The 12698-nt window shown below is 34.3% G+C and overlaps 1 protein-coding gene across 1 annotated transcript in view; it reads left to right on the forward strand.

Moving 5' to 3' along the window:
• ZNF804B (zinc finger protein 804B) overlaps positions 1 to 5073 on the forward strand; it is a 488274-nt gene extending 483201 nt beyond the window's left edge. The window contains exon 4 of the mRNA XM_057732211.1: positions 1413 to 5073. Coding sequence (XP_057588194.1) covers positions 1413 to 5073 — 3661 coding nt within the window. The remainder of the gene's footprint in view (positions 1 to 1412) is intronic.
• The last annotated feature ends 7625 nt before the right edge of the window (positions 5074 to 12698 follow it).

The raw sequence follows: 12698 nt of genomic DNA on the forward strand, positions 1-12698 counted from the left end.
TATATATGTGTGTGTGTGTATATATATATATACACACACACATAATTTATTGTATGTAATAAATATAACAAAATATATATAAATTAAAAGGAAAATTTACAAAATCATAGAAATACACAAGCAGATTTGTTCCAGTATGAATAAAAGGAGACTAATTAAATATGTTTCTATAATATTTCTCTATGATATTAAACATATAAAGACAGTGAACAAAGTACATGAAATTTGATGGACAAAAGGAATGTGACACCAGAGTTCTGTGACAGCTTGCTGAATAGTTACAAGCAAAGGCAATAAGAAAGAATTCTCAGACTGAGGGCTAGGAAAGGACTCCTCCCCATTAAAAGTTAAGCTACATGTGGAAAAGATATCAGTTGTTTTAGTGCTATTTACTCAAGCAATAAATGAAGCGTAAAATGAAGTAAAATGCATAAAAGTGAAGTAAAAATATAAAATAGAAAAAGACAAAATACATCCAAGAATGTGGAAAAAGAAAAAGGAAAAGAAAGACAACTCAAAGCAAACAGTCAAAATTACGTGATTTGTATTGTCTTCCCTTCAATGAGATTTGTTTTCTAGGTTTCATAGATAGAACATTAGAGACAATTTTCATCTAAGGAGTTTCATGTCTCATATGTATTGCTGTTTCCAATTTTCTGATTGAATTACTAATTAGGCTTAACAGAATGAATAATCTTTAAAAAACTGTTAAAAGATAAAACCTACATATGCAAAAAAAGATAGAAAGAAAATATTTTGGTGAGTAAGAAACTAAAAAAAGGATTTCCGACTAATTGAAGATATTGAACATAGATGTATATTACTTTCTTATAATTGGACAAATTAGTTGACAAGTCATAAAAAGATAACTAACCACCCTGTTTCAAAAGGAAACGTTTGTGTGAAGGAATTTTAAGACTGAGGAAACAAAGAGTATAAAATGCTAGAACTTTAAACAAACAAACAAACAAAAACAAATAAAAGAGATATGTTTATGCTTCGGCAGTGACTTGTAATTCCATTTAATTTCCTATTTAGGTGAAGTCACTGATTGGAAAACTCTTTGCAAAATAATGTTAAATCTAGATTGCAAAGAATTAATAGATTCTAGAGGACATATTGTGATGTAAATCTAATACTTTATTTTCTTTTGCAGCACTAACATAAGATATTCACCTGCTATTGCTTTTTGCTAATTTCAAAAGAATCCACTTAAATAATGCATTTTAGAAATAGCCACTACAAAACATAGATATACTGAGTTATATAAGCACAGTGAAATGGCTTTATTACAATCTACATAGTTCATAAATAGTAGCAGAACCCATCATTGAGACAGTATGAAATGTTCACATATAGATAAGATTTCAAATCTGATGTCTTAATCATTTAAATATTTATTCTATTTACAGTGTTTCTGGAAATGGACCAGCATACAAAGCCCCCAGGGTAGCCATAGAAAAGCAACTCCAGCAAGGAATTTTCCCAGTTAAAAATGGCAGAAAGGTATCATACATGAAGAGTGCTCTTCTCCTTAAAGGAAAGAATATCTCCAGAAGCATTTCTGATAAACAGCGGTCCACTACACCAAATCGACATCAGTTACAAACAGACAGGCGTTGTTTGTTTGGAAATCGGGTACCACAAACATCTTCAGATCTCAGCAATGTAAGTCACAGGACAGGAGTATCATTTTCTTTTTCCAAAAAAGTGCATCTAAAATTAGAGTCTTCAGCATCAGTTTTCAGTGAGAACACAGAAGAAACCCACGATTGTAACAAGTCGCCCATCTATGAAACAAAACAAACTGCAGAGAAATGCACATGCTGCAGGTTTGCAAATGAAGATACACACCTAACTAAGGAAAAAGACATAAACATTTCATCAAGCCATCTGGAAAGTGTTTTACACAATACCTTCTCCATAAGCTCTCAAATTTTGCAAGGCAAAAATGATTCTGTTGATGAAACACTAGAAGATTCGATTGGCATTCATGCTTCATTCAGTAAATCTAACATTCGTTTTTCAGATGTGGATTTTGCTCCTTCTAGCAGAGCAAAGGAAACTAGAAATACATTGAAGAACACTTCAGAGAAATGCATTAATCACGCATGCCAAGCAGATGTTTCCCCCAGCCCACCAAACATTTATAAGCACAGTGACGCCAGGATGTTTGAATGTTTGGGTGAGTTTCCATCAATAGAGCCAAGTGAAAAAAGCAGTACAGTTCATCTGGATCCTAACTTCAGAAGGGAGAAGAGAGAAAAATCATTAGATAAAACAGAAAGAGTTAGCAGAAATGTACAAAGGCTGGTAAGAGAAGCATGTTCCCATGATGTGAAGTCCAAACCACTGCCTTTTCTCCACGTACAAAGCAAGGATGGCCATACCACTCTCCAATGGCCTACAGAACTGCTTCTGTTTACAAAAACAGAGCCCTGTATCTCTTATGGCTGCAACCCATTATATTTTGATTTTAAGCTTTCTCGAAACACAAAGGATGGCAGTGATCCAGAGGACTTAAAAACAGAATTGCTGAAAGAGCCCTCGGGAATGAAGACTACAATGGAAAACCAAGTCTCAGGTTTAATTAAAGACCAACAGAAATTGATCCAGGAAGATAATCAGTCTCTAAAACCAAAGATGATAGCTAATCCAGATTGGGAAAATTTCCAGAGAAAATATAATTTGGGCTACAGCAATTCCGAGCCCAATATGAGTGAACATAATTTTAGTGCAAGTGATTTGGAAATGGAAAATCCTGAAGTGCCTGCTTACGATGATCTCTCTCTAAAGAACTGTGTAGGAAACAGTAATAATAGTGATAATGAACTTAAGAAACCTTCAAGGGCCCATTGGCAAAGCTGCCGAAGGGTAATTCTAAATGATGCAAATGAGGGCCTATCTTTTTCTCCTTACATTTCTAGGACGAAAAAGCATAAACTGATTTCCTGTGATCCACATGTGGATTTTGAAAATGGGAATCAATTCACCTGGAATTCTAGTCCTAAAACAGTAAGAGGCCACAGTGATCACAGGGAGGACTTCAGTGTAATTTTGAATAGTAACCCCATCAGCATGGCCAGCAGGGTTTCTGGATGTGGAAAAGCAAGTCACAAGAGAAGTTCTCCAAAGGTGTCTCTGAACAGACGTTCTAGTCCTTCTGACACATCCCCTAGCAGTACATCCAGCTTGAGAAGTACTTGTTCAACTCATGGGTCCAGTGGTCATGGAAAAGGTAATTTGCTCTACTTTTGTAAAAGAGAACACAACTCAGTTGAAAGGCACAAACGGAAACGCCGAAAGCACAGTTGTCTCTGCTTGTCTGATGAGCTAACAACGAGTGCCTGCCCACAGTCTGAAACCCAGAGAGACAGGAGCTGCAAACTATGGGAATCAGTTAAAAATGAAAAATACTCAAAACATGGTTATGGTCACTGCAGAGAAAAATATAAACTGGGCAAAAATCAACAATTTTCAGGGCCAAAATCTAAGAGAATCACCCATTATGATTCTAGTTCACAGGTTTCTTGTGCTGGAAACAGTGAAAATCCACCTAATTGCCAGGGACATCAACACAACAAATTGGGCTCTTACTCAAGAGAGAAAATGTATTACTTAAATAAAAGGGAAAGAAGTCAACAGTCTTTGGACAGCCCTCATCTATGTGAACTGGGAAAAGTGAAATCCACACAGTGTAACTCTAGGAATATCAGCTGCCTTCTAAGGAACTGTTCAAGCAGCCCTTCAGAAACCACAGAGTTGAACATTATAGAAGGAGAGAGGACCCACCTGACAGCCAAAAGTCTTTTAGAAAGAGTACAAGCCAAGAAATGTCAGGAACAATCAACTCATTTTGAAGCCTCTTCCAACAGCTGTAAAAATGAATCAGAGGCTCCTTCACAAATCCAATGCACAATTCAGTTTACACCACCAGGCTGTAACAGACCCTCATTGCCTTTGTCTGAAAAAATGCAGAACACAAGTAAAAGAAGAAATGATAAAAGCAGTGCAATGCGAAGAACTATTGACAAAGACGAAGTTAAAAGTTCCCAGACAAATGATTTTACTGTTTTAGTAGACACTGATTGTGACAATCATCTTTCTAAAGGTATAATTCACATAGTAGCAGAGTCTCAGTCACCAAACATGAAAAAGAATCCAACAACAAAAGAACAATCAAAATCATTAATTGGTGAAGTCCAACCTTTTATTCAAAGTTGTGACCCAGTACCAAATGATTTCCCTGGTGCTTTTCCATCTAATAGATATACTGGTGTCACTAATTCAACAGAGACCAAAGAGGACCAAATAAATCTAGACTTACAGGATGTAAGCATGCATATGAATCAGGTAGAGGGGAATATAAACTCTTACTATGACAGGACTATGCAGAAGCATGACAAAGTAGCAGATGACTTAGAAGTGTGTCATAAATCTCTCTCTCCCCCGTTAATTCAACAGCCCATAACATTTTCTCCTGATGAAATAGATAAATATAAGCTCCTACAGCTCCAAGCCCAGCAGCATATGCAGAAACAGCTCCTATCAAAGCATCTTCGAGTTTTGCCTGCTGCAGGGCCCACTGCCTTCTCTCCGGCCTCCGCTATACAGGCAGTTCCAGGTCACCAGCAGGCTTCTATCACTACCATCCACCACACGTTTCTGCAGCATTTTGTTTCTGCTTCCATAAATGCCCATAGCAGTCACCTCCCTATAGCTCATCTACATCCCCTTTCCCAGCCACATTTTAATCCATTCACATTTTCACCCCTGACTCCAGCCATCATCCCTGCACACCCCACTTTCTTAGCGGGTCATCCCCTGCGTTTGGTCACTGCTACTCCCTTCCACCCATCTCACATAACCCTTCAGCCCCTGCCCCCTGCAGCATTTATCCCCACATTGTTTGGCCCTCACCTCAACCCAGCCACAACTTCTATCATCCACTTGAATCCTTTAATTCAACCAATGTTTCATGGTCAAGATCTTTGCCATCATTCTTGCTCCAGTCAGATGCAACCATTAAATGGAATGAAAGAGGCCTTAAATGTGTCAGCTCACTTGAACTAATAGGTGTTAAAGCCCCTCTTCTGGATAAATAAAACAAATTGTCACTACCTACAAAATGATATATTTAAAGTCTGATTATTATAAGATTTAAAATAGTAGTGCCAATGCAAAACGTGGCCATTATAGAAATATGAACAGAATTGCCAATATTGAAATTAAAGCATTTTAAGAATTTCTTTGAATTCTTAAGAATTTGTCCAAAACTAATTGGACAAATTTAAAGTAACTTGATGGGAAGGTAGAGGGAAATGTGCTAAAGATATTTCTGGATGAGTTCTCACATAATGTTATGAAAATAGAAAAAATTTAGGCAGATCATTAATATTACAAAGAAAATTAAATGGAACATAATTATCTTCTAGGTGTTTGTTGAATGAGTGAATGAATGAATGAACGCACATTTGCTTTTATTTATCAGGTAATAAAAGGTCAGTGAAACGAACTAATTATGTATTAAAAATAGTTTCTATGGCTCACTGTTGACTAAGCTTTCAATCAATATAATCTGTTTCAATCAATATAAATTATATTTTCATAGAAAATAAGAGATGACAAGAAATTTTCTAATTCAGATTGAAAACTACTCTTCAATGCAAAACAATCTTATGCAGATTGTAAGGCTGAGTTTTTGTGGAAAATTGAGTTATCTTCATTTCACCCACTTCTATGTCAAGAGAATTTTGAAATTGTAAGAATCGCCAACATCTAAAATTGAGTGTTTATTTTTTGTGTGAGAAAACGTATATAAACTATCAGTAGTATTTGATAATGCAAAATAAAAATATACTCAGAATAATGTTTTGAATATATTGGTCAAACTTTCAAGTATTATTGAGACTAAAACATTAAGTTTTCTTTATCCTCCCATGCAGAAATCTGTGTTCAGCCAACATATATATAATTGGAGAGGTAAAGGTTTGGAAATGTGAAAATTTTACATGATATTTATTGAGAAAATCTTAAAAGTGTGTGGTGTGTTTTGTTCACTTTTACTAGATATTTATAAAATACAGTGAATGATGGTGAATAGTCACCATTCCTGTAATTTTGCAAATTATTTTAAACAGTCATTCAAAATGCTTTCCAACCCACAGAACTTGCATTTCTTACATCTCTATTTCTGAGTGGCCCTTCCGTTAGGTTTATTATTTTATGTTCTTAAAAGGAAAGAAAAGTTGTGTGGCTACACATTCCCCATAAGCATGGGTTTCAGAGAAAAATCAGATTAAACAAAAATGGAGGTAGTCAGTCATACACTGTGTGTATGATGATGCAAACTCCTCTACCGCGAGAAGATGGGATGGATGGATTATTCAGCCTTGGCTTCACAGGGAAGAGAGCTGTCCTTACTGAAGGCCTACTCTGCATCAAGAGAGTGAGGCTGAGCACAAGGCACTCGTTATCTCATTTAATCTTCACAAATGTATTTTGAGATCAGTATTATCATTCCTTTATAAGGATGAGGAAAATGAAGTTGAAAGGTTAAATTCTTAACACTTGCCAACAGTAGGAAAGACATCTTTAATGCTGGTGAGGGAGAGATGGTGAGAGGAGAGAGAGAGAGAGAATAAAGTGAATTAAAAATTTTAACATAAAGAAATGACGTAGTTTCCTAGATATCACCAGAAACTTGTGGGATGGAAATTTTGACTGGAGTATGGCAGTGAAAAAGCCTAGTTTATCTAAAAGGAATAGAAAAATGGCAGAAAGGCATCACATAGCAAGAAATTCTATACTTGTATGGAATTCCATAAAAGTAATTATAAAAGAACATTGATAAACATTGAATGCATTCAAAAAAAAGTGAAATAAATGGAATATTTCTTAGGTGACAAATTGCCCAGTGCATAAAAAGAAAAGTAATGTGGTTGACTATTTCCTAAAACAGATTACAAAATTGACATAGAGCCAAGACAGAGTAATTATGGGAACTCACTAGAAATCTTATTATGAAAAAGACAGCACCTGATTAATATTTATAATTATCTTGGTGACAATTTAATCTCTCAGAAGGTTAGAACAGAGAACCTCTACTGGGCACTTAATTTTGACTAACAAGGATAGATTGATATGAATTGATGGCATAGATATGACTATCTTGTATTATCAGTGATGAAAATGTTCACTGGATGTACATACTGTCTTGGACTACGGGGAAGCAGACTTCACCATTTAAATAAAAGATAACTTGTACTTCAGGGTAGGAAATTATAAAGCTTGTAGCAGCACATGAGTAAAGCTACCATTACAAAAAGTTTCCAATGAGACAGAAAAAATGTAGTCCTTTAAAAAACCCAATATAAACTGAATAAGGAAAACATTCAGAGTAATTGTTAAAGTACCATACATGTATAAACAGACAGTAGCCATGGATCAAAAAATGAACAGAGATTAGGTTAATGCCTTTAAATATCCCATTTATTGGGAAAAATCTAAAGAAGTTGTTTTTTGCTTCTGCTTACTGCTAGGGCAGATGATATAATAATAATAATTTTACTTACATCTGATTTTGTTTTGCTTTCCCTATAAAAGAGAAAGTTCTTCAAAGTGGAAATTATAGAACCAACATAGATAAGAAATTTGAAGCATACAGAGAAAATTATTTCCTGGCCACTTCAAATGAGTTTTAATCTTCACATTTAGAAGAATTTTACCATAGAGTATTGAAATTGCCTAAAGAAGGCCTCATGACATCAGTTGTCCTTGAGAAAATAGGCAGACTGGAAGACAAGTTAGAACAAGCATCTCTACTTTTATAAAAGGAAGAACATTTAATATAGGTTATTACTGATTTAAAAGTTAGCATATTTATAGATAAAATTTTAAGCAGTTTAATGAAGATGAAAAGACAATCACTAGTAAGTCTAACAGGTATACTAAAAACAAATAAAAACAAATACTAAAAAGTATTTTTTTCTCTTGTATTCACTTTATTTTCTTTCTCATTTAACAAATATGTATTAAGGGCCATGTGCTAGGTAGTAATCTAACTGCTGTGGATATAATACTAATCAAAACTAAAACTAATGTCACAATAGAATTTAATTCTGATTGAGTCGTGCAGACAAAACCCAGAATAGACAAGGGAAATAATACTGTTCTAGATGATGATAAACACTATTGAGGAAAATAAATAGGTAAAGTAGATAAGGGTGCTTAGGCAGGAGTAGTGGCTAAAGTACAGTTTTAAATAGGGTAGTCAGAAGAAGCTTCACTGCAACAGTAATATTTCAGCAAAGACCTGAAGGAAGTGAGCGTTCTAGGCTAGGAGAAGACCAGCTTTCAACAACTCGGTGGATGTGCTTGTCATACTTAAGAAATAGTATGAGAACACTGTGGCTGGGAGAGAAGGTTTCAGAGAATTATGGGAGATGAGGTCAGAGAAATAATTCTGGAGCAAAATCATGTAGGATCACACCAACCCTTATAATGGCTTGCTTTTACTGTGAGATGAGAAACTACTGGATAATTTTAGCAGATAAGCAACATGATTCTTATTAGATTTTACAAGGGTCATTCAGCTATTGCATTGTGAATAATTGCTAGGGGAGTGAAGATTGAAGAATGGAGGCCAATTAGTAGATTGCAACATTTCAGGCCAGAGAATGCAGTGAATTGCTCAGTGATAGTCTAGTGGAAATGTTGAGAAGTGGTGCAAATCTGGATTTATTTTGAAGGTAGAGAAAATGTTCTTCATATTGGGTGTAAGGTATAAGACAAAGAAAGGAATCAGAGGTGATAAAGTTTTTGCATAAGCAACTAGAAGGATGGATTTACTGTCAACTAAAATGTGGAACACTGTGGGAGGAAAAGGATAAGAAAGGATGATTGTTTAAATATTCTACTTGAGATGTCTGTTAAATATTGAAGTGGAGATATTGAGTTGGTAGTTGGAAATATGAATCTGAAGTTTGAGTAGAAGTATGAAAAGGACAAATACTTTCAAAAATTATTAACATATAGAAAGAATTTGAGCCATTAGCCTGGATAATACCAATAGCGGTAGGTAGGGTTAGAAACTGAGCCCTAGATCACTTTAAGAGTAGAAGTAGAAGGAACCATATATCCATTCTTTTTCAGATTTTTTTCCCATAAAAACAAGACCATGATGAACTTCCAATTTCATAGGAAAAAAAGCAGAACAATTTGTGTCTGTAAAGCAAGTAAAGAAAATAACTCAAAGAAGTGAGAGTGATCAATCCTGTCACATGTTCCTGAGTCAGGTAAGAAGAGGATAGAAAATTAAGTATTCCTTTAGTTACATAGTGCTCATTTGTTGCCTTGACCAGCTACACTGTGGTGAAGGGATTGGGGGCAAAAGATAGTAAAATGTGTGGGTATTTTATAGAGAGACATTTTATGATCCTTTTAAATATCTTTATGGACAATAGTCAGTGCTATATGATGAATGTGCTTTTATTGCTAAACAACTATACCCCAAGAGTATTGAGACCTGGACTAATTTCAAATTCGAGGGAGGGTTGTAGAGACTGGTTATAAGTCTTGGTGTTGTACTCTGTTATTTTCAACCTTTCATAAAACACAGGCAAAATCATGGAAGACATGTCAATCACATAGGAAGAAAACAAACCCAAGAGGACCAGGAATGTAGTGAATAGCACAATACTGTGTGAAAAAAATTCAAAAAGCATAAAAATGGGACAAAATTTGAAAGGTGAAATTTAGCATGAATAATGTCAAATTCTACATTTATCTTTAAGAGTCTTGTACATATAGATTGTTGGGGAGACAGTGCCTAATTCTAGTTCATCAGTAAGATGAAGGGTTTAGTAGATTACAAGCTCCATGTGACCAATGATGTTAAGAAGCTGGCACAGTTATGAAATATTAGGTTATGCTAAAGGAATTATGCAGAATTAGAAAAAAGGGGTTCTTTTAAGTTTTTAAAATTATTTTTATAGATAATTTATATAACATTAATTTAAGGTGTAAACCATAATTTGATATTTGCATATATTGCAAAATGATCATCACAGTCAGTCCAGTTAACATTCATCACTATATATAGTTCCAAATTTTTTTTCTCATGATGAGTACTTTCAAGATCCACTCTCCTAGCTACTTTCAAATATGCAATTCAGTGTTATTAACTATAGTCACCGTGCTGTACATTACATCCCCATGATTTATTCATTTTATAACTGGAAAATTATAACTTTAACCCTCCTTCACCCATTTTGCACACCCCTGGGCCCCCACCTCCCTGCTCCAGGCAACCATCCATCTGTTCTCTAGATCCATGAGCTTAGGGTTTTTGTTTTTTGCTTTGTTTGGATTTTTAGATTTCACATGTAAGTAGGATCATATGGTATTTAGTTTTTCCGAATTATTTTGCTTAGCATAATGCCCTTTAGGTTCATCCGTGTTGTTGCAAATGGCAAGATTTCATTCATGTTTTATTGCTAAATAATATTCCATTGTGTGTATATATCACATTTCTTTATCCATTCATCCATCAATGGACATTTACTTTGCTTCCATGTCTTGGCTATTGTAAATAATACCGCTATGAACAAGGGGTGCATGTATCCTTTCAAATTAGTATGTTTGATTTTGCTCTCTTTGGGTAAATACCCAGAAGTATAATTACTGGATCATATGGTAGTTCTATTTTTAATTTCTTGAAGAGCCTCCATATTGTTCTCCATAGTGGCTGCACCACTTTTCATTTCCACTGTCAGTGAATGAGGGTTCCCTTTCCTCCACATCTTTTATCTTTTGTCTTTTTTATAATAGTCATTCTAACAAGCATGAGGTGATATCTCATTGTGGTTTTGATTTTTATTTCCCTGATGATTAGTGATGTTGCAAATCTTTCCATACACACATTGGCTATCTGTGTCTTTGGAATGTCTATTCGGATCCTCTGCCCATTTTTTAATCAGAATTTTCTTTTGCTATTGAGTTGTGTGAAATCTTTATATATTTTGAATGTTAAGACCTTATCAGGTATATGACTTGCAAATATTTTCTCCAATTCAGTAGGTTGCCTTTTCATTTTTTTGATGGTTTCCTTTGCTGTGCAGAGGCTTTTTAGTTTGTTGTAGTGCTGCTTATTTATTTTTGCTTTTATTGCCTTAGCTTTTGATGTCAAATCCAAAAAATCATTTTAAGACCTATGTCAAGGAGATTCCCACCTATGTTTTCTTCTAGGAGTTTTATGGTTTCAGATCTTACATTCAAGTCTCTAATTCATCTTGAGTTAATTTTTTTATGTAGCATAAGATAGCACTTCAGTTTATTCTTTAAGAGTTTTTTGGTTTTTTTTTTTTTTTTTTGGAACTTAGGAAAAAACAGACTACTTGTGGAAAACTATGTATTGTTCTGGGACATGATTTAAGGGTTATTGGCAGACTAAAGTGGATCCATAAGTGGCAGATTTGACCAATTAAGACCACCAGATTAATTTTATGTTTTTACATAGATGAATAACATGAGTTCTGTGAATTAACAAAAATTATTAACTGAATACAAGTTCAATTTTCAAATATTTTAGAGAAATGTTGGGTTGAGTAGTTTTATTTCTTCACTTTGCTATGTCTCAGAACATTTGACAAGCAGTATCCACTAGACGTTTCCAGGAGAAGGATAGCATATATTGAATTTCCAAAAGTAATGATAACAGATTTTTTTTTTTTTTGCCTGTGCACCATCTCACAGAACTGATGTTTTGTAGAACAGACTCTAGGAATTACCATGTGAAAAATAAAGACAAATGTGCATTTCAAAGAAAAGAACACTCATTGAGGAAAGAAATAAATGGAAATAACTAACTTTAAATATCAGAAAAGTAGCACAGAGCTGTGTACTGTAGAAGATCATAATTATTCTCTTGAGGAAAGAAAAAGTAAATACTACAAAAAGGTAGGTGTTGACTCAGCATGAAGAATAACTCAACAATTTGAGTTATTTGTATAAAGTTATAAAATCTCCATCCTGAAATATTCAAGAACTTTTGCACATTTGGATGAACAAAGTGCTTAAGGATTTTCAGAATACTTTTCCTAGAAGTTTTGCATGTGATCAATGACATATCCAGTTATTTTCTGGGATAAATTACGAATTTCAGATGGTTCATTCATAGGGCTTAGTTTGGATTAACATTTTTCTTCTGATTATACTCAAAATATTCTTGCTATAGAGAACATTCTGAGCTACGTTCTTACTTCCCACAAATTAGTCAGTATGGGCTAAAACATTTTATTTTTTATTTCACTTAAGCAAAGCAAACTTTGGAATAAAATGAAATAGAAATAATTCTAAGTATATATTGAATTCTAAAATAGATTATTTTTTAATTGCCTCTGTGATGAATTATATTTTCAGCTCTGTTTCTTTCCACTTACGCAGTTATTTATTTAACAGTTGATTATCAGCGTCAAACCTCTTTCATGACTATTGCTTGCTATTTATGAGATAATTCTCTTTATGGGGTTACTCTTTCACACTTGGCTTGTAGAGGCAAGTTTTTGTATGTGTCTCAGACTATAAATGCTTAATTAAAAACTGAAAATGTTTTAAGAAAGGCTGTAAAATCTTTGCACACACACACCTATCTATATATTTTTCTTAGAAATCAAGAACAAGTCTAGCCTCCCTGGATT

This window comes from Hippopotamus amphibius, chromosome 4 (genome assembly GCF_030028045.1).
Source record: "Hippopotamus amphibius kiboko isolate mHipAmp2 chromosome 4, mHipAmp2.hap2, whole genome shotgun sequence".
In the NCBI taxonomy this organism is placed as follows: Eukaryota; Metazoa; Chordata; class Mammalia; order Artiodactyla; family Hippopotamidae; genus Hippopotamus; species Hippopotamus amphibius.